Raw genomic sequence first — 27,707 nt, 5'->3', positions numbered from 1 at the left:
GGCAAAGCTGATATATCATCAAACATAGACAAGAAAAAATACACACACTCAAAATACATCAGACTATGAAATGCATGAATAAAATCAGAGCAATTAAAAAGAATAGAATCATAAATCATCCAGCACCTGCAGGATGATAATCAGCAGGAGGGAACCACTGGATACAATGAATGAATGCATAATAATATTTAGTTTCCTCCTTTAATTCTCCCAGACTGTTTTTGTTTTTCTTACATTAGAGGAACTTTATGAGGCATGCATTGTCACAGCTTTGCCACAAGATGGCAGCATGATATAGATGACATGTTAGCACTGTTCATTGTTTCCTCTGCTCTGCTGATGACTTGATGACTTTGTATCACCATCAATTAATACACTTTATTTAGTGTGTCTCTGTTTTCTCCTCCTCTCTTTAGCTCCTGTCCTCTCCTCTTTATCTCCTTTCTCCTCCCTCCTCTCATCTTCCCCTCTCTCTCCCCTCTTTATCTCCTCTCTCCACTCCTCTCCTCTCCTCTCCTCTCTTCCATCTTCCTCTCTCCTCTCCTCTCCACTTCTCTCTCCTCTTCCTCTCCTCTCTCCCTTCTCTCTCCTCTCCTCTCCTCTCTCTTCACCTCTCCTTATCTCCTGTCCTCTCATTCCTCCTCCTCCTCTCTCCTCTCCTCTCCTGTCTTCTCTCCCCTCGTCCTCTCTCCTCTCTCTGACCTTACTGGAAACCTTAACGGACCACTTCCTTCCAAACATCAGAATAATTAAATTTTTCCTTCCACCACGATTAATTTCTTCTCACATGTTGGACCGTGATCTTAGGTTAATCTGTCCCTCGGCTGTTTTGAAATGCGTTTCTGAATACTTTCCCTTTTTTCTCGCCAACTCCATCACCCAGCAGAATCTTTAGCATTCGTTTCTTTGGATCCGGGGAAGTGGAATGTGCTATCTGTCTCTAATAAGCCGCATGTTTATTATGAGCCTGGGCCTGGAGCCTCCTTGTTGGAGGGGATATATAGAATTTGATAAATGATTGGACTGGTCTGTTCCACTATTACTCATGCACTACAGCGTTGTGAAACAGCCTCTTGGATTCTATGTATATGTGTACAGGGAGCAATGTGGAAATAGTTGATGAAATCAGATACAGTGGAAATGGTTGAACACCTTTGTAATTTCATCCCTCTGGGGTCTCCTGCAGATGATTGGCAGCTACAGCAGAACAGCTGACCCCTGCCACAGCGGGATGATTGCAATGCCGCTGTGACTCAAAAATGATGTCATATATTATTTAATAACAGCTTGGCCTTTTTTTTTTTTTTTTTTTTTACTCTTTACCTAAATCTGGACTGTAATTCTCATTGGTGTGAGTGTAACTATTAACTAAGTTTAAAAGACGGATAAGAGGATTTTAACTTGACAAATCTTTAATGAGCTGGCATGAGGGAGGCCTGGCTGTTCCTTTAAATGATAATTATAATAATGAACATTTTGTCAGGTATGTTCAAACTATATTGGAGATTAAAGCCTAAACTTTACTGGTTTTAATGTAAAAGCTCTGGATCAAAGTTAAACAGAATAAATGCCATATGTCTTATCGTAATCTATAAAAGTGATTTTACTTATAGTTGCAAAAAAAGCTTCACTCTGAACAATTCATTCGCTGCATGAGTCTGTTTGTTCCAGTGTCCGCTCCGAGCCTGGGACAGTCGATGGCAGTAAGTGGCTTCAGGACAACAGCCAGCACTTTCAAGTTTATACAGTCTGGCGAAGATGTACTCGCCAGGCAGGAAGTGTTTTGGAAACTGTAATACCTCACAGACACAGGGCTCACAAATCACACACTCCAGACACAGAATGATTGATTGAACACAACTCGACAGCAAGTGAACCTTCACAGATTTGTTGAAAGAAGTAACGGCGTGTCACAAATACTGACTTTATATGAGAGTTTTACTGTTGTGAAGATTCTTAAACAACAAGTGACATAAGAACTATCTATGTAACATAGTTAGTTTGCAGCTTATGTATAAAGAGTAAACCCCCTTAAGTGTGACAGTGAAGTATGAATCCACCACCTTTGGCTTTCATTGACTTATTTGAGTTCCTCCACAGAAGAATGGCTGTGATGTTCAGTCCAAACCCAAACATGTGAAAAGTGAATCATGTGAAAGTTTCATGATCTTTGGTCGTTTAAATGTTTCTGATAAAAGTTGTCATGAGCTCTGAATCAGTTTGATGAACCGAATTCTGCAGAAGAGAAATTGAATTTGATTAAATTCTTGGTTTATTTCTTCCAGTTGATTGCTGTTTCCAATCATAATTTCAAGCAGGTAACGTGATATGGTTGCTAGATGGATTTTGGAAGCAGGTCTTGTGAAAACTCTTTCTCCTTTTCTGTTTCTTCTGCAGTACAGATGTTGGTTCTGTGTAGTGTAGCATGAAATCCTCGACCTAATGAATTATATGCAACGGGGAAATGTGATTTTAGCTTTAGGCTGTTGAATGATCTTTGTACGTTTCAGCTTTCATTCATTAACATTTGACATGACAGGAAAAAACAAAAGCATTGAATATTTTTAAGCTGCGAATCCTGAACTGTGTCAAACAAACAGAGCTCCTCAAGATTAACACTAAAGGAAACATTGAATCCAAAACAAAAACCCTACACAACTACTACTACTACTACTACTACTACTTGTACTACTATTATTATTACTACTACTACTACTACTATTATTACTACTACTACTACTACTATTATTACTACTACTACTACTACTACTACTACTAATAATAATAATAATAATAGTATTAATACAGAATGTAGAGTAAATGGAATGCATATCTTTATTAATCATAAGCCAGAGCAGAGAACATTATACCAAAAATAATCAATTCATCTCCAAAACGTCAATTCATTTATAAAACAGTGTGTGTGTCCGCGCGCGTGTATGCATGTGTTTGTGTGCATGCTGTTAGAGCCTTTATTCTGTGGACGTTTGTGTTAATGCTCATTTTTAACAACATTAATTATATAGTTAATTACACAAACATCTATATCAACACAACACAAACTGGTAGTTGTTGATCATATGTGTTGTCCTGGTTCATGGACTGATAGAAACATTCTGTGTTTCAGCTCACAGATCTGGATGTAAAGTGAACAAGGTGAATGTTTATATAAATCTCATGTGGAATTAAAGAAGACTTTACATTGTGTTCCGTCTGGTCGACAGATTATCAACTCCCCGGAGTGTGATTCACGCAGCAGACACTTTGCTCTTTGCTCTGCAGAGCTGCAGCTGTACCCAGGGTTCCGCTGAAGAGGTCGCGCAAGGACTTCTGAAGGAGTACAGCCTGTGCGTCAGTGAGTGGAGAGCTGTGTGTGTGTCTGTGTGTGTGTGCGTGTGCGTGTTTCATTCAATGAAACGCAACACCCCGCTCCTCTGTCTGAAGCCTCTTCGGAAACAGGTTTGATTATATTTAAAAGCTTGACCCGGGAGAGAAACCCAAACAACTGTCTGTTCTAATATTAGCTGTGCGGCTGCGGACTACTATGAATTCTATTATTGTCTGGACTGGGATATATTCCCAAAAGGCAACTCTCATCAAAAGATTTACACTTTTGTCTGCAGTTGGTGGAAAAAATATCAGTTACCATCAAGCAGTATACTCTTAATTTGAAGGTATTATGATGGCATGCATGGACAGGATGTTGGCCACAGCCTGTTTGATTATACAGTAATAAAGTTTTTAATGCATAAAAAGCTATTATCATTACTATCATTAATATAATTAATGTTATTATTAATATTTTCATTAATAGTATCATTATTATTGCTTTAAAAGCACATGTAGAGGTCGTGCGTAAAAACGAACCGTGCGCCTGTTGAGAAAACTAAAAGGATTAAAGTTAATAACAGCATTGTGCATTAAAAACTAAATTCACATCCACCGGCAGCTTTTATCTGCTCTGCACAGTTCCACTAGTTTCACAGCAGAGCCACAGACACTCGTGGCGTTTTTATTACAACACCAGAGCTGTTTCCATGTTCTTTAATTGTTGTGGCAGGAGAAAGTTGCCTGTAACCATGTCACCTGATTGGGATTGAAAGAACTTTGGTAAGAAAAAAAAAAAAAATCTCCCCACCCCCACAGAAGAGGAGACCGCCCACCAGAGACAGTCAACCCGAGACCCCTTATAGATTTAAAAAGAGAGGCTGCATTCTCAGACTGACACTTATTCAACACTGCCACCTTAAGCAGATTACTTTTGCGCTGCCCGTGTCAAATACGTGCTTCACTTTGCCTCTCCATCATGTTTAGGATGCTGAAACACCACCTCCACCCGGGCATTTTTCTCTTCTTCATATGGCTTTGTCACCTCATGGAACATCAAAAAGTTCAAGGTAAGGATCTTCCTCATCCGTTTTTTTTTCATTTTTATTCTCTCCGTTTTTTGGAAAAAGAAAAAAAAAACTTCCACTGCTGTCAGCCGCAGGAAAACGTGCACCAGTGCCGGATAATTGCTGCAGCCGACAAACTTTTCAGAGTGGGTTCGCTCTTCACCCGCTGATAAAAGTCTCCACATCAGACAGTGCGTGCGTAAAGTGTCCGCAAAACAGGTGCCATATGGGACACTTCAAAGTGAGACTGTACGGCAAGTTTTTGCAGCCCTCTCCAGGGGCACGCACGGCGCTGGACGCAGCCTCAGCTTCTCTCAATATCTCAACATGTTCTCATACTTTTTCTCTCAGAATTCAATGTCTGTGCGTGTTGTCGCCAAACCTGTAACAAACTTGAAAAATGTGACTTCATGGGCGTGTTATTTGTATATTTCCCGCATCCAGCATTCATGCGTAAAATTGCTTTTATTGGCAATAGTTTTATTTTACTATGACAAAAATTATAAAACTGGAAACTTTTACACGCATCACTCTTTCTTGAGAGGTTCTAGTTGAGATAGATACAAATGGAAATGTGTCTTCAGTTTAGGAAACACACCATGAACACTTACTGTCATGTGTGTCTGTGTCGGTTTACACACCCTGCTGCTGTCTGGGTCGAATTATATTCCTGTGTCATTGATTTAAGATTCGTTTTAGTTTGAATGTGTTTAAAATGAACTTGGTATTGCTTTGTTAATAAACTAAAGAGGCGTGTTGGGTAAATGTCTGGGATATCGCCCTGAGGCGGCGGAGTCAGTGGAGTCTTGCTACCTTAAGACGGTGGTTTCCTCTCTGAGGGAGACTTAACACTGTCTGTACGCTGCTCTCTGTCCAGTGATAACAAGGAGTCTGGGAATAAAGCACAACCTCCCTCCTAAGATTCTTTTCACTTTTTGGGGTTTGTGGCTGCATGGCATGGGCTGTCAGTCACAGACTGGATAGTGTTAACAGTCTCGCAAAAAAAAAAATCAGACAAAATAGTGCCGGGTGGGAGAAAGGGGAGGGAGCGTCTCGGATAATACGGGCTGCTTGTGTGTCTGGTGCGTCTGGTCCAGCGCTTTGAGGCGTTCAACATGCAACAATCGAGGTTTTCTTATGTTTTTTCTGTTTTCAGCCGGGAACTGCTGGTTGCAGCAGGGGAAGAACGGGAGGTGCCAGGTGCTGTACATGCCCGGTATGAGCAGGGAGGAGTGCTGCCGGAGCGGAAGACTGGGGACGTCCTGGACCGAGGAGGACGTCCCTAACAGCACGCTCTTTAGGTGGATGATCTTCAATGGCGGAGCCCCCAATTGCATACCTTGCAAAGGTGGAGGTGCACTCATTTTCCTTCGTTTTTTTCATAACATACATGCTCGATCATTTTCTCTCATGAACCATATGGTGATGCTCTGATTTGCGCATGCCAAAGTGCATAAAATGCCCATTTTGCAATGCGTAATTTCACGCACAAGGTCAAAATCCTCGCCAGCGTCACTTACCAGAGACCTCTTTATTTTTCAGAAACCTGCGATAATGTTGACTGTGGGCCGGGAAAGAGGTGCAAGATGAACAGAAGAAGCAAGCCGCGCTGCGTGTGCGCGCCAGACTGCTCCAACATCACCTGGAAAGGACCGGTCTGCGGCTCAGATGGAAAGACCTACAAAGACGAATGCGCACTGCTGAAGGCTAAATGCAAAGGCCACCCTGACCTGGACGTGCAGTACCAGGGAAAGTGCAAGAGTGAGTAAACATTACATTTAAACCTGCCAATTTATGAGATTACGCGTCGGCATTCGTGCATTTCGTGTCAGTTTTTAACAAAATCTTTAAAATTCCTTTGTCTGGACAGAAACGTGCCGTGACGTCTTGTGCCCCGGCAGCTCCACGTGCGTCGTGGACCAGACAAATAATGCATATTGTGTGACGTGTAATCGGATTTGCCCCGAGGTGACGTCGCCTGATCAGTACCTGTGTGGAAACGACGGGATCATCTATGCCAGCGCGTGTCACCTGAGAAGAGCTACCTGTCTCCTGGGCAGATCTATCGGAGTGGCGTATGAGGGCAAATGCATCAGTAAGTCTGCAGACATAAGAGACGAGATACTGAGCGAGACTTTGCTCCCTGAAAGCGCCTCCAGTCACTGACTTTGAATATTGTTTGAGTGCATGTTCTTCCTGGCCAGCTCTGCACTTTCTCACTGCTCATTTTTGCCAACATTCCACTGAGGAGGGGGTCTTAGAGAGAGAGAGAGAGAGAGAGAAAGAGGGAGGGAGTTAGTTTTGTATTGCTTGTGTTTGCTCAAGAAATGATAGACATCTTATTATTTCCTGATGTTGGCAGCACTATCCCATATGGGAGAGAGGAAAGAAGAGGAGGGGGGAGAAAGAGAGCAAAACAGGGGAGTGCTGGGGGCCATGAAGACATGCTTCAAGTTAATATTTGAGTCAGATGGACTCTTATCCAGAAAGCAGTCAATATAAGTCATGTAGACTTAAAAATGCTAATTAAAACATGACTTTTTGTTGCCTGCCACAAGACATAAGCCTATAAAATAGGATTTGTTTTTTATTCCTTGCTTAGCTCTCCAATACTCAACAGTCATCTGATCCTGCTTGAAAAGCGTTCGTGATAATCCATCTAATCAAAGATTTCCCCTGTGCTGATCTCTTCCTCCCTCTCTGCAGAGGCTAAGTCGTGTGAGGACATCCAGTGCAGCGCAGGGAAAAAGTGTCTGTGGGATGCTCGAATGAGCCGAGGCCGCTGCTCACTGTGCGATGAGACCTGTCCGGAGAGCAGGACGGATGAGGCGGTGTGTGCCAGCGACAACACCACATATCCCAGTGAATGTGCCATGAAGCAAGCTGCTTGCTCTATGGGTGTGCTGCTTGAGGTCAAGCACTCTGGATCTTGCAACTGTAAGTAAATAACAAAAGCAAAATATGAAAAAGAATCAATCAAAACACCCCCCCCCCCTCCAAGCAAAAGACAATATTCCATGTTGCTTTCCCTACAAAAAACCTCCCCTGAAAGTGCCCCCCCCCCCACCCTGACTCTCCCCCAACTCCCACACCAGCCACACCACCACCAAGCACAGCTTAAGCAAGCAGAACGGACTTGGGAATGGAAGAACTTGCATGACATTGTCTCTGTCGCTGGCTTTTGTTCTTGTGTTCTTGTTAGTTTTTTTGATTTCACTTTTTATTTTTTAAATTGTTCTGCAAATCAAAATCAGAGAAAGGTTAATGAAACCAACACATTTCTATATCAGCAGCAGACTCTGAACAAGAGTCTGGGAAAAAGCTAACATCATTTAAACTAACTTGAAAAAATAAAGGAGACTAGCTTGGTTTGCAGTGGAACAATCTTGATATTTAAAACTAGTCGTGTTTACGGCCATGCTAGTGAACTGCAGGAGCAGGTTGCCTTAAATCCCATGCAGTTTTATTTTTTAATCAGAATTATTTTTTATGATAGTGGTCATATCTTTACAGCTTGTAAATTCCATGGTCACGTTGCTTATTTCATAGTAATGGTGCATTTTTTTGTTTTTGTAATGTTTTTTTTCTTTCTTTTTGTTGCTTTTGGCTGTAATCAATCAATTCAAAATGCACTGCCTCGTGATATACACCACACTGCCAACATGTCCATGAGAACAGAATACTTTATAATATACTAATATGATGTGCATAAGGTGATTGTAACATTGGTGCCATGTTAGCGATAATGTTATCCACGTAGGCTACCTATCTACAGACCAGCCCGAGCCAGTCATGCGCTCACAGCTCTGGCAGTAAACCATCAAATTGAACAATAGCCTCAAGGAAGTATCAAATTTACATTCCAAGTTGCTATGTAGAAGAATGTCTCCGTGTTAGTTTCTCTCTCCTGACTGAGTACCTTACTGTGATGTGCCTAAGGTATGCGATGGAATCCAAGGGACCAACTTTATGATCACCTCATGAGCTAAATATATAAATGTGATACTTTACAGTGTGCAGGATAAGCATAAGAAGCTCGTAGAACCATGCTCTCTTATTTCTCGTCTCTTCATCGTAGGAGGAGTGTTTATCGACTAACTTTTATTGTCTGTGCTGTTTCCAGTGAATGTGTTGTCTACCAGAATATGTATCAGAAATTACAAATCCGTTTGGATTGACGAGGGACTGCCTGTTTTATTTTTTCCTTTATTTTTTTGTATTGTCACTCTCGCTCTTGCTTGTGTGCTTTTTCCTTTTTTTTGCATTTCCGATGTAAATCTCCTCTGTGAAAAGAAAAGAAAATACCTCAGAACTGTGTTGATGATCTCTGACCTGCTTGCTAAGTCCAGGCTGTGACACAGAGTCCTCCCTCCCTGGACGTTTGAGCCAGAAGCTAAAATAATAACCGGAGCAAAGAAACTAGCAAATCCAAGAACACAAGAGCACTTTTCTGTGTTACGTGTGTCTGCTTTCAGGAGTCTGCCCATAAGAGACCAGAGCCCCCCCCCCCAATACCCGCCAGGCACCCCCATCCCTCACCCACCAAACCCCCAACCTCCCATCCACCCCTCTTTTCCATCATCCCACTTTTTTCTCTTGTTACAGCCCTGACTTGCTAGATTATGTAAATGGAAGCTGCATAATTGGGGATGCCACAGTAATTGTCAATGCCAAGTCACACAGACCCTTCCTCATACACACACACACATACACAAACATGCACACAAAAAACAAAATGGAGGCTGTGTGCCAGTGGCTTTGCTGTGAGATTTTATTTTAGTACATTCAGTGATATTCTGCGCTGTTGTGGTCCATATTCATACAACAGCTACCATATATTCTCCCATATAGCCATCACAGAAGACCAGGAGGAGGATGAGGAAGATGAGGACTCAGACTACATGGCCTATGTCCATTTATCTTCTATACTGGATGGATAGGCTCCCATCATTAGGGGAACAGTCCTGGGGCAAGGAATCATGTCCATACTGTACATTATGTGTATGCTTATTTATTTTTTAAAGAAAAAGGAAGTATACATATAGTTCAGTCTGCTAGATGTTTATTTATACTTTTTTTGTGTTTTATAATTTATACATTTACAATGTCAGGCTTACTATCTACCATGATATATTGTGTTACCACTCATTTCCCCCCTTTTTTGTTGTTGTCCCTTTTACTTTCTTTTTTTATCATGAAGAAATATATTTGTCCAAAGAAAAGCAGTGTTATTTATTTGTCATGTTACCGTGTAAGTATAAGTCCTCTTCAAGCTGTAAATTGCATTCCCTGAGCTGTACAAATCTGCTTGTTTCTGTCAAATCTCTATCACAGATGTTTATGTCACACATACGTAAATGCATGTTTAGGCTGTGTGTTTATTTATTGGGAATATATCAATCATTTTATGTACATAATGTGTTTCTGGTTTGTTTACAACTCATAATAACTGACCAAAGGGATTCTCTCAATGGTTTAGCAAAAGAGCATTGTAAAAGGCGCAACACAGCAGTGATGGAATGGAAGAGAAAAAAGAGCCATTTGTTTTTCTTTTCTTCTTTTTTTTTGTTGGTTATTCCTCAGTTTCAGCCCTTTAGATTTGTTTCCACGCGGAGACGACACCTCTAGAAATTATTCAATAGCATTTATTTTATCTCACCAGCTTAGAGCAGAGGTAAGTGTTGGATGATACTTGATTATTTTGGAAAATAATGTGCCATTAACATTTGTGTGCTGTCTTTTTGCCAATGTGCTCCATATTGCTCTCGCAGAGCTCAGATAGGACTAATGTACTGCAGTACTCAACACTATATCAGACTTCATCGCTTTGTTTCTTTTTCTTTCATTGTTTTTTTTTTCTCAGAATGCATTTTATTTCAAACATCACAAGAGAAATACAAAATTCTGTTATGAATATATAGTTTTGTATTTTTTATGTAAATGTCATATGTACATACAAAGTTTGATGGTATTTGTACAGATATGAAGAGTGAAACAATAAAAGTTTTTTTCCTTATACGTTTTTCTGACTCTGTAGTATTATTTAATTTTTAAGAATAAGTTGGACCAAAATAAAACAAATCAGTTCATACTTTGGAGTCTAGTACGTCACTGGGTTTATACGGTTGCAGATTTTTACATGGTTCTTTGGATCAGCCATAAACATCTTCTGAAATTATACCAACTTTATGGTATGTATAGGTATGGCTGCAGAAAATGACATATACCACAATAAAGAATTTGAGCTTCAATTAAACACTGATTGAATACTGACGACAATGTCCCATTACTGTCATGTTTAGTACAGCATTTAAAAGCATTTTAGCCCTACAATAATTTGATAAACTGCTGGGAATTTATATTCATACTATATATGATGTTTAAATACATGCAATATATATTCAACATTTTACCGTAGAATCAGATGGTAGAATTTCTAATGTCAATTATATTCATTAAAACCAATTTAGACAGCAAAATAGGGGAGTTTGTAGAGTGGCTGAGAGAGCTCAACACACTGCGAATTAAGAAAAGACATACAAATACAGAAGCTGCAAAGTTTTGTAACGTTCCATCACCACTGACGAGTAACAGACTTCAGTAACTTTACAAAGAAAGAACATCTACCGTTGTCATTTTCGCAATTTGCAGCATGTTTCTGTATTTGCATGTGTTGTGACTTTTTTGCAGCCAGTGTGTTGTCAAATTGATGAAGTAGTTTCTTAATTCATACAAATTTCTACTATTAACACTTGTTTTCTTAATGTGCAGCAGGTTGAGCTCTCCGGGCCGTAAATTTGTCTAGTTTAAGTTTCATAAACTTTCAGGCCCGGCTTATTAAGTCAAGTGATCCAAACTGAAGTTTAATGTCCATGCAGCACTTTGATGATTGTGTCAAGAGAAGAAAAAAATCCATTTCTGGATTACATAAGTGAACTCCTGCTGGACTTCTCTCTGTCAACACCCTGATCATCGTTACCTGTGATATATGAAATCAACTTGAGAGGTGTGAACAGACGCTGGCTGTGTCCGGACATGTCTGCCTGCATGTGGCATGTCCACTGTAAAGTAATATCTGGCATCTGTCCTCCATGTCTCCTCCATGTCTCCTCCAGCTGCCGCCGCCGCCGCCGCCGCCGCTCGCACGCTTTGTCCCTCCGCGCTCGCCGTACGTCGAGTGTTGACAACAGTCATGGCGTCCTCAATGTCACTGCTCGGCTTGGGACGTTTAACTGTGACCAACACCGCTTCTAGAGTGTTGCTGAACCCCATCAGGTAATTCAGTGTTGATTGTCTACTAGTTTTATGGACACGTGTGTTACTCTCACTCATTCATTGCGGGATATTTACCTGTAAGTCGGCTAAAGGCGATGCTAGCAGGCCTAGCATGTCAAAGGCTAACCTGTGGCTGTAAGCTAACCAGCGTTGGAGCATAAAGCGCTGGAATAAAACATGTTTATAAAGTGTCTGCTCTTTATTTGGCGCAATGTGGATGTTTAAACACCTACACACATTCTTCCTCGCTCATTGAAAGTGACTTGGGTGTTAGCTAACCTCAGTGTTACTCTGTGTCCTTATAGCTAGCCGGCTAATTAGCTAACACCAGGTCTAACTTGTCTGCATTATATTTGATTGTTATATGTTGCATGACAGTCTTGACCTGTTTCCTGTGCTTCTCCAAAACCTTTACCCACAACAATTAACCACCAAGGCTAATTTGATACTAGCCTATGTTAGACACATTGCTGCCAGACAAATATTGATGTTATCTAATAAATAGTTAGTCCATCCATCTAGAAAACAGCACAAGTGATTCAGCTGGGGATGAGAAGTGTTTTGCTTTGTGTTGGTCGTGTTGAGTTATACTGTGAAATATCTGATCCCTGAATACAGAGCAGAAACAGTCTGTTGATTACTCAACTTCATTATATTTAGATATATTTGATTTGCTGGCTCCATCTTATCAAAAACAGTGGTTAGTTGCAGTCTTACCATAATATGAAAGTACATACTGTCTGGGATTTAGGGAAATAAATATTATGACACTGTCATGTTATATTTTCATATCAACAGTGGTAGTGATTTTATTTGCTGTCCACATGAGTTTTATTACAGATTGACTTTATGGGGGGACAGCATGTAATCCACATTGCAGCGTTACGTTTAGATACGGACACAAAATATGCTCTGGATATGTATGTGATCAAGCTGACAGCAGTTAATGTGAGATTACACTATACACTGTGATGATTTGTGATCTGTTCAAACATTTATTGTATTTAATTACTTACATTGTTTCTTGCTTAGCGATCTTTGTCTACTCTGTTCAACACTGTTCTTCAATCTTTTCAGTCAGAACTGTCTGCTTAAAGACATTCTTTATTTGCTGTTAAACATAAGCAGCCAAGAGTTTTTCACACTCTTAGATTTTGATTTGCCTGAAGGACTGAAGCCATCTGAGAGCATAGTCACATTGCAAATGATGTCTTTGTTTTCAGCTTTTCATAATTTGACATTGGCCTCATCATGCATCAGATGGGAACATTAAATAATAGTTGACAGGTTTGATTGCTCAGTTTCACCAAGAGATACATGTTGTCCAAGTGAAAATTCAGCAGTTATTTCATGGCGTGAATGTGTCGATAAAGATATCGAAGATAAGAAATAGACTTAGACAGTTAGCTGGCTTAAAGTCCAGTAAGGAAAGGACAAATGAAACTATTGCACATGGTCCTCCTCTTAAGAGTCAAAAATATTACCTGAGGCATAAACAAAATCCCTGTTTTTGAATGATGTCATATTTTTTTACCTCTGAGTAAACTTGTTTTATCTGTGATAAATGTTGATCACATACAGTTATCTGCTGTGTGTAGTACGTCAAGCTTTTAGAGTGGTTGATAAGAGAAGTAAAGCATTATATACTGTCTATACATGTGAGTGCAATCTGCAAGGATTCATTCAAGCGACGGCTTAATAAATTCAACTGGTCACAATGTTGTTCTTGATTTGTTTTCTTTTACATTTTAATTGAAATTCAAATATGAGACAGTAGGGGGATTTGTAGTGTGAAAATAATTACATTTTAAAATAAATAAAACACGAACTATGTGGACATTATCTGGAATGTGATTATCTGTAATAGCCCTTCACTTTCTGAGGATGGCACATTACTGTTTTGTGACGGGACACGGCTGCACATTCACAAAGAGCTACACAGTCATTGCCTGACAGTTGACCACAGCCAACATTAAGCACGTCCTGTCATTAGGATGAGCGCGACAGTCTGCCAGAGATCCACCAGACAGAACTAATATGTGGCGGGGAAATTCACTTCTGATCTCTTCTTTTTCACTATATCCTTGCTCCATCATTTCCTCTGAGATCGTCAGTGTTTGCAGAGTGAAACTTATTTATCATTTACTTCTTTGTTGCTCGTCTGGTGTTGTGCGCTCTGTGTGTAATGTCTATCTTATGATTTTTTCAGGTCTACAAGCACATCAACATGGCGGCTGGCAGAGAAACCAGGACAAGCCACGCAACTTATTACAGTTGATGAGAAATTGGTAAGGATCCCTCTCTGTTCAACGTGACACACCAATTGGTGTTTGTCTGATCTTCTGTCCTCCAATTACGTTCCTGAAAAATTTGTTAAAAAGGTCTTCTAACTCGCTGCCAAAGTGGGTTTCTAGTAGACAGTAGGCTTTTGTAACAATATGATGGCAAATGTCATCATTGTGCTCCCAGTCACAAGTTGTTATTAAGAGTTACTGCAGCAAACAAATACATTTTTTTAATGGAGTTTAAATGAAAAATATGTTTAATTTGACAATATCATTGTTAGTGTTTGACTAAAATATCAGCTTTAATGTGAATTTAGATAATAATTAAGATTATTTGAAGTGTTTCCCCTGCCATTGCAGTGGACCAGAATGCCCCCCCAACTTCCCAAAAAATTGAAGAAAAAAAAAGGTAGCAAACAGCATTAGTAATTAACCTAATTTATGTGCACTTGTTAAGCTCAGTGTGAGAGTGTGTGTTGCTGTCATGTTTCTCCACTTTCTGTTTCACCATGTGTGCGCCTTACCCCCTCCCCACACATGTGGAGCAGAGGAGATACAGGTTGGCAGCTTGTCATGTTAAGTGCATTAAAAGATTACAAACAAGTGTTATGAATCCCACTAAAACAAAGATGTAGACAGACGCCCGAGTCAAATGCCTTTAAGTCGGGTCAAAATATCAGCGTTTTTTAAATACACACAATCTGGTGACAGCAGCGAGGATGACTGCTGCTCTGCTGCTGATGGCAGGAAAACTAGTCCTGGCCAGAGCACCGGCATCTCTTCTGCTGTTACAGCTGCACCCCCCCAAATAAAGAGGGCAGGGTTTGGATCTACAAGACGAATATTGGTGGTTGGGTGCAAGTTGTTTTTTTTTTCTTTTGGTACGTCAAATTCATTGTCACAAATTCACCATTAACATTCTTTTGCACCCTTTTTCCAAAATCATGAAAAGAGAACGGTACCCCACTGATTTGGCAGTGCATTCACGCAGTGGGGAAAAAAAGTACAAAAAGTCTCTTTAATTTTTCTTCCTTATCAAAACCTGTTGTCTGAGGGGCATTTTGTTCAAATTTTCATTACATGTAAATGAAATGATTAATTAATAATACTTGTTGTTAATCTACTGGTAAGAAATCTTTCTTCACACTAACTTTGCCGGAAATATCATGGTTTCTCTAGTTCATAGAAAATGTTTTTCTTCAGTTTGTGATATTATATGATGTTGCAATTTAAAGTTACTGCACTAAAACCAACTGTAACTGGATTCAGCACACTGAATGTCAGAATCCTGATTCGCTTCGTTTCATGATTTTCTAACTACACTCGTCAAGTGGTGTAGCTTGTATCTTGCGCAGCTAGTCCTTGGTGCTTGTTTCATGCTAAAGCACAGTCTAAACAGTGATAAGTGGTGAAGGTTAGCAATGTACTGACTGTACAAAACAAAGAGGGATCTTTGAAGTGAATGCTTTGTCATTAAAAGACGAAAGAGATAGACGATAACGAAGAAAGAGGGAGTTTGGGGAGAATGTGGGAGTCTGTTGTAGACTTGTTTTGTGGGGGTTTGCTGTGTGTGGGCAGCGTCAGTGTGCTTTTGTCCCAGCCCAAAGCTGACCATACTGGCAGACAAACCTTTGGCTGGGCGGAGTGTCTGTCTCTGTCCTCTCAGTAGGGGCCACTGAGAGGAACAGCAGAGGACAGGAAAAAAAAAAAAAGGGCCTCCAAAAGTGGGGAGGGGTGAAAGAAAAGCAACTTGTATGGAAAAAAGTTTGTGAGACACCCTGAGACTCACGAAAAAGACAGTGGCCACTTCAGTGTTGTTTGCCACAGAGGTTCCTTTGTGGCGTGCTGTTGCTGGCGACGGCGGGAAGTACTCTAATGCCTACCCAGACAGTTAGAGGCCTCAGCTGTTTACAGTACAGTGGTCTCTGTCTCACATGGAAGAGGGCAATGAGAGCACTCTCCCTTTTGGGCATTCAGCGCATGTCAGCACGCTAGTCATTCATCAGGCTGTCAATAATTGTGAATTGCTTTCTGGTTGGACCAATCAAACAAGGTTCTCGATCCACTGCTAGGTTATCCCAGGCTCGCACGCTGTCTCTCTGGAGCAGCCCGAGGAAAAAGTGGTGTGCCACTTGTTGTGTAGTGAGTCTTTCTGAATAACCTCGTTTAGATGAGGTTGCATTTTGGCCTGGGCAAATGATATTTTGAATTCACTCCAAAAACTCTGTCTGACAATATTTGTGTGGCACTCATTATCTTGTCCTTAGTTCTCGTCTGTCCAAAAAATGCAAACCTTACAGGAACTTCTGTCTCTACAGCATGTTTGGCCATATCCATTACAGACAAATTTAGGCTATGAAGGACAATAATATTCTGCAGGTCAAAAATCTGAACAAATCTGTTGAAAAAGACTTTTAACGGCATTTGTGCAGGCTGTTAACGGAGACATAACAGGGACATGGTTTGATCGTTTAGTCAAAGTGTTTAAACCCACATATGATTAGGGCTTGACTCTGCAATTCTGAGTTGAAGATACATGTTCAGCTCATTGTTTCGGTTATCTGACCTGGTCTCAGTTAGCTGTTTTAATAAACCCACCGTCGGCAACCTGTCGGAAATATAAACATGAGCTAAGGATGTTTCCACTGCCCTAAGCTGGGCATCATATTCAGTAATTTCAGGTTCAAGTTGATTTTCAATCAAATATGTCAAACAATCCCCCATGTGAAAGAATTTGCTGGTTATAGGATAATGTGACTGTAAATCAAGTATCTTTGGGTTTTCTACTCACGGACAAAAGGTTTTTACCATTTTCTGAAATGTTATTGACCAACTGATTATCAAGACTATAATCGGCATATTCACTAATGAAAACAATTGTTTGTTTGTTTCCTCTTATTCAAAGGGTCACAAAAATTTAAAATCTTTTCATTAGCAAATCATTGAAGGCATTGTCTACATTTCAGAAAAAAAGCCAAGTAAAAAGACCTGCGTGATGGAGCTCCAGTGCCCAGAGCTGTTCCCTCGAGTGCCCGTGCCGACCTGCTTTTGTTTGTAATTACTGTTTGATTAAGCATGCTGGGCAGCTCCCAGGGTCCAGCTGGCTGGCCACTGATACAGCGCTTTACACGTAATGTCTGTGACCTCCCTCAATTAGAGCCAGGCCTTTTGCTTTACTCTTTGGCCTCTTGCAGAAACAACTGCAGTTATAGCTGTAGCAGCTGCTTCAATATGTGAAATTACAATATCCCCCACTTATGCTCGAGTGTCTCAGTGTCTCCTCCTGCTTCAGCCATGGCCAAGTGCGCTCCCTCTCTCCACATAAAGGCAACACCATAATCTTAAAGCGCTTGTGAAGCCTTGTTATAGAGTTCTCTAAAGGCACTAGGGTTTTATGAGACAGAGGAGGACAGTTATTAGAGGGTGGGGAATTGAAGGGGGAGGAGGGAGGAAGACGCAGAGAGGAAGAGTGTATTAAATTGGTAGACCCATTTAATTCTTGACATCTTGAGTTTGCTGATCTGAAATCTTTTGTTTCTTACAAATTTGAAGTCCAGCGCGTGCTAGATTAATAACATCACATCTGGACTAAAGATGTGGGCTTTGATAGTGGTAAGGTAGTTGAGTCTAAAGGCTGGATGTTGTTTTTAAAGATTTAGATTGAAATCAGATTGAAAAGATCCTGAGTATGTCAGTCAAGATTTATCATACAGAGATCAGAAAAGACCCTCATGCAGAAAATATTTAAAGTAAGCTGGTTGACATAAGGTCCTTCAAGTGCACCATCAGGCCTATTCAGTTGGACACACCAGTTTGCATGGTGTCACTTGAGAACTCAATTTCCGCAGAATTAGATGTGTTAGCCCAAGTGTCCTTGGACAAAGTCCTCTCAGCCAATGCAACTTTTAACAGGTATTTGCTTTCGTGTCTGGCAATTGCAAGAAAATCAGTGTGGAGGACAATGAAGACACAATAACAATAAAAATCCTGCCATCTCAACTATGAGGATAAATTGAGCACAAGCAGTTTAAGTCTGCACTACGGCGGTGTATATTCTCTAAGCCTGTCTAGCCTCAGACAGAATGACCTACAGTGCAGCAGACCACATTCACCATCCCGCCCCCCCTCCTCTCCCTGTCATCCTCCTCTCCCACCCTTCCTCCCTCCCTCACACATAGACAACTTAAGTGTCTGTTTTGTCTGGTTGCCCTTTCATACGGCATGCTTATGCAAAAAATCTCTCAGCTCAAGTTTGGAGTAGTGGGTCGGAGGATGTTGGTCTTTGAAGAGTGCTAGACAAGAGGCTTTATTATGTATCATCCACTAAATAGTATTTCATTCATTAACACTCTCTTCCATAGAGTCTAAGCCTCTTAAGAGGACTTCTCAGCCCTGCCAGTGCTGAGGAGTTTTCGGAAGTGTCTAGATGCAAAGTGTTGTGTTTGTGCAGCGGGTAAAAAAAGGTTTGCTGCTCCGGTTTGCCTAGACTTCTGTTTATTCATTGTTAACTCACAGCTATTTTCCTAATTCAAGTACTTTTTTCAGTCTGTATACAGCAAGTTGCCTGTGATGGTAAACTGAATGCCATTTTGGCTGTTGACTACTGGTTAGACAAAGTGAGACAGTTTATGATGTCACCATGGGCCCTAAGATCTCTTAATGGTTTTGTTATTTGATGACTTTCTGTAGAACCAAAAATGTATTGACTAATTAAGAAAATATTCAAATTAGGTGATGAAAAATGGTTAGTTTCTGTGTGAACTGTTAAATAATGTGTATTATCATAGAATTGTTTTGAGGCTGCAGTTGATTATTTTCATCAAGAACATAAAGAACATCCTTAAATTTGACAAACTGAAAACCTTTTAGTGTATGTTTGCTTATTAAAATGATTTTAGATGGTTCATTTGTAAAACATTTGCATCGGCATTTGAAGTGGTGTTTTTGAGATGCTGTACAACACACAGACAAATGAGTGCGTCTGCATCCAACATATTCATAAATGACCTTCTCCTTCCCCTCTCTTTCCAATCCTCACGGGTATGTGTAATGTGAGATTCGAGATGACCCTCACGCCAGCTGCTCCTTGTTCTCCAGAGTTGAACCACTCCCACACATGAGCAAGCAACATAATATTTGTTTCTATTAGAGACGCCCCCTATGTCCAATCAGTAATTGGCACGCTTTCCACTTCAAAGACGTCTGAAGGTGGGAACTGGCGGAGGCTGTTGAGTGAGGCTCTTGGTCTGGGTGTGGGCAGGACAGTGGGGGGTTAAGGGTGATGTGTTTGGGCTTTCACCACATGCTGACTCAACATGATTCAGCTTGGCTGACCTTATGACCCCCCTGGCTGCCGGGCTGCAGTTTCGGCATACGGGCGTTCGTGCAATGATAGGCTGCACCATACTTGTGACATGGTTGTCACGCTGTCCACTACTGCCCGTAACAAGGTTGTAGTGATGCTAGAAGTATTTTGTCTGAGTCAGTTGTGTACAGACAAACTTTGTTTGTTTACTTTGTCTATTTTGTTGTTGTACTAACAGGAAAATACACTCTGTACTTGTTTACTTTTAAACCCTAAAAAAAGGACCGCCAGTATTTGTGTTTAGACAATCTAACTGGACTATTTATCTAGAAATTGAAATTTAATTTATTGCTAATTTACTCTTGATTGTACTTGTAGCAGAAGTCTGTTTATGAATGGGTATTCATTAAAAATCCTAGATTCTAAGTAAAAGTTTTGGTTCCACAGTTTGTGTCAAACCAATACCTTCTAGTTTTGTCAATCTAACAAGGTTGGACGTTTTCATTGGAAGTTACGTTGATTGTTTTTACAAATTTATTTTCCCCACCGAAGTCCATCACATTCCCCAAAAACCCCTCTTTCATTTGGACCAAATCTGCAAATCATATCAGAATGAATGGTGAGACCATATTTAGTCCCTGAGCTGGCAAAATGTGTTTAATTTTCCGCTGTATGAACTGTGGGAAATGAACTGCAGGAAACATGGACGTTCACCTGCAAATCATAAGAAACTGACAAGATGTGCTAAATGATATGGGGACAGTTGTGGCTGGAAGACAGTTTAAAAGTTAGTCCAGTGTCCAACACGTGAAACGGAGGAGACAATTTCTCTTAGCCCAGTTTCAAACTGCTGCTCTCATCTCCACTCTTAAAGACGTTCGTATTAGAGTCTGACCAATGCAAATTTTAGGGAGTAACAAAATGCAAATGTAGTGTACTTCTCAAATGAGTTAGTGTCTTACTGCAAAGACACTGTTTTACTCTACTTTTGTTTTGTTTGTCCAAAAGTGTGTTTCAAACAATGGAATCACAGCAGGCTCTACTGGACAGATTTCAAAATGACCCCAGAATATTTCTCTGCATTAATGAAGGTTTTCATACTGGTGCATTTTGGGCTCCAATAATGATGATAATGCTGTTGATTCACCAATACTGGCAGATTAACTTTCTAGTACCAATAGTTTGGCTTTGGTGTTCGTTGATGTTAGAATAACAGTTAAGATAATCCGAGCTTTGTCTGTGGAATTAAGAATAGTAGAATAGTAAACCCATTCTTTCTGTGCCAGAGCCAGAAATGTATTATAGAAACAACAACTCTTTGATTGATGTATGTCCCTCCTGTGCAGGAAGCATAAGGGCTGTGTTTACGAGGCAATTGCAGCCTTCAATCTTCTTGTGTATGATGCAACAAGCTTTAAACAAGCTTTGAGGATTTTCTGCCATTCTTTTCTTTAGATCCTCTCAAGCCCTGTCGGGTTGGATGGTGACCATCAGTGAACAGTCTTTTTTAGATCTCTCCAGAGATGTTCGTTCGGGCTCAAGTCAAGGCTCTCACAGACTTTTCCCTAACTCCCTCCTAGCTACATTCTTATAGCTTCATTGTTATGTTGGTACGTGAACTTTCACCGTAGGCCTGAATGTTCTGGATCAAGTTTTCATTAAGGACATTTCTATACTTTGCTTCAGCCCTGGCCAGTCCACCTGTAACTGCTGCTGGAAAACATCCAAAAGCAGGATACTGCCACTACCATGCTTCACCGTTAAGAAGGTATTGGACAGGCGAGTTGAGTCATCTGTCATGTTTGAAACGTGGTCTCTCCTTTAATAAACACGACAATTATAATTCCAGATATTCCCAGTAGAGATGTCAGACGTGGCTCCTTCATCGCCATTTGGTCACTGCATTCAACAGAGCCAAATGCGGCAGATGACCTTCACATTGACAGAATAGACACGTTTATTGATGAAGAAAATGAATTAGTTCAGGGAGATTTAATTGAGAATTGAATCCAGTCAATTGCCCCAATGACATGTCGCACAGTAGTGCAATCTTTTCTGATGTGGATGAAATACTGCCACAAAGCACTGAAAGCAATATTCAGCTGAGTTTGTCTACAGATGTTAGACCAGTCTGCAATCTCAAATAGTTTTGTTCCAGTGAACAAAAATCCCCCGTTGCACAGGGCTTGGATCTGCACTGTGTTCCGTCTTTCTAAAATTGGAGAAAGTCGGTTGCAGAGATCCAAGTCATAATGCCTTGGAAAGCAAAATCCACTAATCAGCCAAACACGCTCCCTGTGTGTACAGATTGTATCCGAACCTCCAGCTATTTGCCACATCATAATGCCTTGTATCACCCATTGTAATATTTAACTGGGTTAACTCAATTTCTTTCCAACTTCCATTCCACTTTCTTTCATTTGACAAAGTAATTCAGTTAAGCTTAACTGTTTTCATGTTTACATACTTAAGAGTTTCTAGCTTAGATAAACTATAAATAGAATGTTTTTTTTCTTCATAGTTTATGATGGATGGTATAAAATCAGCACTTTGACAGGATGGAGGTGTGTGTAAATTCATAGTTGTACGCACTGATGACTCCAACACTGTTGTTTTGGTGTCTGATGAACCTTCAAATGCTTGGATCGTTGACTCGAACTTTGTTGTCTTGGTACCTGAATCAACACACAATCACAAACGCAGCATTGTTTAGTTTTTTTTTTTACACGGGGCTGTTTTTGTTCTGAATCCTCACGAACATGACCTAGACTGTCAGACTGAAGGAAGAAATGAAACTTAATGGTAATCAGGCTTCTCTTCCTGGTTTCCATATTTTTAAGTGCATCCTGAAGTTAAATTAGTACCAGGATGGAAGAGACCAGCTTCATTTACATTCATCTGAACAATTTCACAAATATTTTATTTTGAGGTATTTTGCACCTCCCGTAACTCCTCCAGTTTTACACTTGAGCACATTTAGATTTTTTTCTTGTTTACACAGAAATCTACCAGCTCTCAGCATTCTGGTGGGCCCAGCGGCCCCACAGCGACAAGCCCCTAGTGCTCTTTATTTGGCACATAGCCTGGAGGTGTCAGAAATATCGACACGCTTTCACGTGACGGAGACTTTGCCAGCCTTTTTACCCCCCTCTCTTAAGCCCTGCATTCTGTCTGCCCAGCCAGGTATTGTAGGGCCCCGTGAAGGCCCTGTGAATAGTGTCAAACTTGATAGTTCTCATTTTGCTTCCTGTACATGGCAGAAGAAAAAGTGCCCACCGTGTGGGTTTTCCTTTTGTGATATCCCTCTCTAGTCTTCCTGGGAACACACCACATTCCAGCCACAATCATTCCCTTTGTGAATCTGGGTATTGTGGGTGAGTCTGTCATGCCAATAACCCTCCTAGCTTTCAGTGTAATGCGTGCAAGTATCATAGAAGTCTAGACTCATATTTTTGCAAACAATGCCAGATAATGAGCAGTGTGTTTTCAGTGATTTGGCATAGCTTTTGTTTTGACACATCCTCCCTCATTCATGAAGGACCTTTTGTGCTCATCCATGCCTAAGATGTGATTTAAGGTCTGCTACATCTGGACAAATTATTGCACCAGTTTACCATACATGGGCCTCATGTGTCAGTTATGGTTTATGTAATGTACACATGCGTAACCATGGTCTGGCCTGCTAATCCCAAGGGTATAATTTCTAATGTGTCTCAGAGAGGGATTTTCATGCGTCTATCTCCCAAAACAAACCAGATCACAGAAGTGCTAAATGTTTGTAACTGCAAGTTTGCTTTACCTCAACTGAGAAGGTATTTTCCCTCAATTCACAAATCCAAAAGTGTTTTGGTTGTGAGGGAATTTTTCTTTTCTGAGCCGACAAGAGTACAGGTATTTTTGAATGTTTTTCATTAAAAAATAAAAACCTCTGTCCAACTGAAGCATCTAAAAACAGCTTTAGATTATCTGCAGCAGACTTGTGTCATGAACTGTCCACCATTACCCCCTTTGGGTGAAGAGAACATGTTTTCCTCCTCTCTCTGACAAGAGGGAATTGTCAAGGTTAAGTAGATAGGGCAGCCGGAAATAATTACCGAGCACTTGTGAATTTTTTTCCCCCCTTTTGTTCGTCTTTTCCCTTTCATTTTAACAATCTTTTCAATGTGCAGATCTTGTTTATGATTAAATTCAGTCTGGTCGAGCCTTAGCATGGCAAAAGATATTCCCCTGAAACGAGCCGTAGTTAAGCAATTGGACCTGTAATTTCCGAGGCTTAAATACCACTGGAAGCTCTTTTGCCCAGGGAGGGCGAGCTTTTGTGTTGGGTTCATGCAAAACAACCCCCTTTCTACAAATCAACTGGCAGATGACAGACAATGATGAAAAATTGATTCTTTGAAGTTGTAATGGCCATTGAAATGTGTAAAATTCTTGTACTGAAAGGAGAGCACCCTGGAAGGCCCTCAGTCTTGGGTGGCTGCTCGGTGCATGCTGGGAGGTTTGTCTGTGTTTTGTCGGCGACTTCCCATTGCTTGTTTGCTAATTCCCTGAAGAATTGGACCAGATCCTTGATCGGAGCTTGAAGGGTCTCCAGTTGCTCAGAAATATGCATTTAGTACGCCCAAAGACCCCTCCTCCCCCTCCATTCTCACTGGCCTACTTTCTGATACCGTCTGGAATAAATACAAGTTTTAGGCATTAATTTCATCTCGCTCAATGCATCAGCGTATGAAAAACAGCAAAACAAAATCTTGTTATATTCTTCTTATCCCGTTTTCTTTCTTTTTGGTGTTTAAATCTGACATTGACTTTGTTCCCGTATGTACGCTGCGATTCCTTCCTGTCTGTTTTTATAATGTTGTTATTCACTTAAAATAAAATCAAGCAGAACTTTTTAGTCTTAAGAAAGAAAAACTGATACCTGAAAAAACCGTCCGACCATTAAATGCTGACGGACGTTTAGAAGCAACATATCAAAAAGTAAAGAAAAATCACCGTAAAATTCTGACAGGTTAAAACATGGGAGAAATATATGTGTAGTTGTAGCAGCTGTGCTGGCAGAGACGATCCTGCCCACAGAGTGAGCTTCAGATCACAGAAATAATAAAAATACAATCCAAACTTTTAGTTTATTTTACTGTGCCTATAAAAAGTGTTCACTCCTTGGATTTTTCATATTTTATTGCTTTTTCTCTGACACTGAAGACGTATTTGAGCTTTTTTTCACTCTGGTATTTTAAAGTCAAAATAAATCTCTACATATCGAGTACAAACATATAAAACATCATGTAGTTGATTACCTAACTACTTTTTATAGCCACTGAATATTTTCCTAACCCCATTTTTCTGACATAAGAACACGCTGTCAGAGCCTAAAGTTGTATTTTTTAACACCTGCCAGCTCACTTTCAGATGACCTCCCTCAACTAATGTAAACACATTTGTCTTTTCACGGACCTCTTTGATTTGCAGGCAAACAAAAAGACATCAGTCAGAATTGTCCTGGAAGAACCCTGGCTGGTCTGCAACCAGAAACATGTCAGTCGGTTAATTTCATGCACATGGTTTCATAAAAAGGAAGTTTGACTGCTTTTAGTATTTGTTTTGACGGCTCACTCTAACGAACCCTCCTCTGAGTTCAAAGTTTTGCCGCTGACGAAGATTTTTAAATAAATCATTTTCTAACACAAGTCATTATGGGATTAAAGACCGTTAAAAAGGCTTTACCACTAAAAGTCCTTTCTCACAATGTTAATGAAAGTGGTAAAAATAATAATAAAGGATCAGACCCATAATTTGATGGTTTCTTTCTTGCGTCATGTTCCCTCACTCCACCGAGTTTTCGTGAAAATCCGTTCTGTAGTTTTTTGTGTGATCTTGAAAATCAAACCTTTTATAAATTTTGTCGACAAATACAAAAGCCTCAGTTCACAGGAGGAGTAAGTTCTATTGTTATATGTATAATGTTGAAATTATTAACAATGCCATTTCCTGAGGAGGGACTTCTTTATAAACTGGTTTATGATATGTATTATAAATAGTTTGAACTCCTCCTGTTCTCCCATCTGACATTCACTGTGCTCTCTTTATGTGTGTCCCTACAGGACATCAGTCCTGTGACAGGCGTTCCAGAGGAGCACATCAAAACACGCAAGGTTCACATTTTTGTGCCGACTAAAACAGCCATGCAGTCAGGAATCAACAGCACCAAGAAGTGGAAGATTGACTTTGACACCAGGGAGCGCTGGGAAAACCCGCTGATGGGCTGGGCCTCGACGTAAGAATCTCCTGCTGCAATACAATTTATTAAAAACAATTTATTGTCTTAATTCATGCCATTGCCGATATTAATATTTGGGAGACATTTTTTTTAATATAATAGCCAATATAAATACTTAGAATACTGTCATCTAATTCCTTAGATGATATAATCAAACTCTCATGATAACATTGATATATTATCTATTGATATACATAAAAAGAAAACACAAATACCAGCAAACATATAGAACTTTTATATAGAAATAAACATAAATTTTTACATGAAATATAAAATTGCATCTTTTTTAAATTGCATATCCTGTAAAATAAAAGTTTTCATATTGTCTCATATAAACAGATATTATCATCCAGCAGATTAATCAATCAACTCTAGTTGGTTTTAAGTCGAGTTTATTTATTTTGCCCAAACTCACAAATTAGCCTATTAAATAGCTTTTTATATTTCGGATCATGAAACATTTCTGATATTTCCTGGTGAAGTGAACGTTGTGTCACTAACAGCTCTGTCTCTCTTTCAGGGCGGATCCTTTGTCCAACATGGTGCTGTCTTTCTCCTCCAAGGAAGACGCCGTTGCTTTTGCTGAGAAAAACGGTATGAAATGTGAAATGTAAAGATTTTATGTAGAAAATCAACATTTACACTTTGGATAAAACATCTTTGATTTCAGAGGCTGTTGAGCTTTAAAAACGATAACAGAGTGATGACACACATCGTTCTTCTGAGCTTCAGCAACACTGAATGAAAAGACCGATATTAGAATATTCAATGAACACAATATTACTTTAAAGTAACTTTGGTGCAGGAGTAATCCGATTTAATCGGCTTCAATCTGCACTTTGACTTAAAATAGTCAGTTACAGCCTTTGTTGTATTTTTTAACAATTATAAATTAAATATGTTGAAGGTTCAGTTTTGGAAAACTGAGTTTTCTGCACTTTGACCCTCTGAACATGATCCGCTCTGATTTTTTTTCTCAGAAGTAAATTAAGTGATGATCAGATTGTTGAAGAAAAACTCATCTTTTTTTTGCCAAAGTTTATCAGAGACCATGGAAACCTTTGATATTGACATGTTAGTCTTTGTAAATGTGACAGCTTGTTAATCTCTTCAGAGCAGTACTGTCGTCAGGTGATATTAGTGATAGTAGTAAAACAGCACCTGTTAAAATGGCTTTATAGCAACACGAACAGCTGATCACAATATGTGGGCCTCATAACGAATCCAGTAATAAAAGATTAAGAGAATAGTTTGGATGGGCCGACACCATCATTCCAAACAGTCCTGTTGCTTTAAATGAAACATGGTGGACGTAGTTTTGTGTTGAGCTCCACAGAAAGTTCACTTTGACTCTGAGAACTGAACCATCTGGGAAAGTTTGTTGAAACGAAGCAAAGGAAACGGCCGTACTCTGTTTATTGCACCATGAAAGCGATTAGTGCAGTTCTGACTACACACAGCCTGTTGATGTCGACCGAACACCTCACGGTGGCTGGAACTCGTCCAGAGTGAATACATGTGACGTTCTCGCCCCCATCGCTTACTCTGACGATGTTTTCACTTCAGGTTGGAGCTACGACATCACAGACAAGAGGGCCGCAAAGCCGCGGGTGAAATCGTACGGAGCTAACTTCTCCTGGGACAAGAGGACCAGGAGGTCTGCTAAGTAAACTGAAGACACACATCTGTTGGTTGGCTTGACCTCCGTTTGTCCCACAACTGACTTGTATCATTATTGTCAATAAATGCATAATTATATACATGGAAACCAAACATTTGGGTCATTATCGCTTTTATTTTTCAAACATTCACCTCATTACTGACTACCTAGTGTCGTCCAGTCGATTTATGAAGTGTTCGTTCTCTGGGTGCAGTTGTGCAACATCAAAACAAAGGGGAACATTTTATTGCAGTTAGAACCTGCAGGATAAATATGTGTTGAGTCCAAACCCAGTGACAGTCATCCCGTGTTTGTTTCCATCCTGTTCCCTGTTTTCACAACTGGAGTTTGAATAACAACAGTTTCTCTTGTGATGAAAGTTAAAAGTTTTTATAACAACATCTGTGCAGTGAGGTGACCTTTTCTTTTAAAGAGAATTATTCTGAAACGTTTAACGACATAACCTCTTCAGGAAGGAAGTTTGAAAATGATGCAACAATGATTCACA

At 40.1% G+C, this 27,707-nt stretch overlaps 2 protein-coding genes across 3 annotated transcripts; both read left to right on the top strand.

Moving 5' to 3' along the window:
• Positions 1 to 4,199: 4,199 nt before the first annotated feature.
• Positions 4,200 to 10,412, top strand: fsta (follistatin a). Of its 2 annotated transcripts, none has more exons than XM_020099353.2 (6): positions 4,200 to 4,397; positions 5,551 to 5,748; positions 5,937 to 6,155; positions 6,265 to 6,489; positions 7,101 to 7,331; positions 9,246 to 9,930. In XM_020099353.2, the coding sequence occupies exons 1-6, from the start codon at positions 4,307 to 4,309 to the stop codon at positions 9,332 to 9,334; spliced, it is 1,053 nt and encodes a 350-aa protein (XP_019954912.1). In that variant the 5' UTR covers positions 4,200 to 4,306; the 3' UTR covers positions 9,335 to 9,930. The 2 variants fall into 2 exon arrangements, with proteins under 2 accessions (XP_019954912.1, XP_019954913.1); XM_020099354.2 differs by having other exon boundaries at positions 4,205 to 4,397; positions 5,551 to 5,742; positions 9,246 to 10,412.
• Positions 10,413 to 11,509: 1,097 nt separating this feature from the next.
• ndufs4 (NADH:ubiquinone oxidoreductase subunit S4) lies at positions 11,510 to 27,312 on the top strand. The gene is made up of 5 exons (XM_020099121.2): positions 11,510 to 11,669; positions 13,879 to 13,957; positions 25,364 to 25,536; positions 26,060 to 26,133; positions 27,106 to 27,312. The coding sequence occupies exons 1-5, from the start codon at positions 11,587 to 11,589 to the stop codon at positions 27,207 to 27,209; spliced, it is 513 nt and encodes a 170-aa protein (XP_019954680.2). The 5' UTR covers positions 11,510 to 11,586; the 3' UTR covers positions 27,210 to 27,312.
• The last annotated feature ends 395 nt before the right edge of the window (positions 27,313 to 27,707 follow it).

Source organism: Paralichthys olivaceus, chromosome 4 (genome assembly GCF_024713975.1).
Source record: "Paralichthys olivaceus isolate ysfri-2021 chromosome 4, ASM2471397v2, whole genome shotgun sequence".
Lineage (NCBI taxonomy): Eukaryota > Metazoa > Chordata > Actinopteri > Pleuronectiformes > Paralichthyidae > Paralichthys > Paralichthys olivaceus.
The sequence above is the reverse complement of the archived record's forward strand: the minus strand, read 5'-3'. Positions and strand labels throughout refer to the sequence as shown.

What these genes read in the sequence shown, in the direction of transcription:
- fsta (XM_020099353.2), top strand. Translation starts at nt 4,307, where the DNA reads ATGTTTAGGATGCTGAAACACCACCTCCACCCGGGCATTTTTCTCTTC. An exon ending in GTATGAGGGCAAATGCATCA is followed by an intron (nt 6,490 to 7,100) that starts GTAAGTCTGCAG and finishes CCCTCTCTGCAG; the next exon opens with AGGCTAAGTCGTGTGAGGAC. An exon ending in GCACTCTGGATCTTGCAACT is followed by an intron (nt 7,332 to 9,245) that starts GTAAGTAAATAA and finishes TCTCCCATATAG; the next exon opens with CCATCACAGAAGACCAGGAG.
- ndufs4 (XM_020099121.2), top strand. Translation starts at nt 11,587, where the DNA reads ATGGCGTCCTCAATGTCACTGCTCGGCTTGGGACGTTTAACTGTGACC. An exon ending in CTGATGGGCTGGGCCTCGAC is followed by an intron (nt 25,537 to 26,059) that starts GTAAGAATCTCC and finishes TCTCTCTTTCAG; the next exon opens with GGCGGATCCTTTGTCCAACA. An exon ending in TGCTTTTGCTGAGAAAAACG is followed by an intron (nt 26,134 to 27,105) that starts GTATGAAATGTG and finishes TTTTCACTTCAG; the next exon opens with GTTGGAGCTACGACATCACA.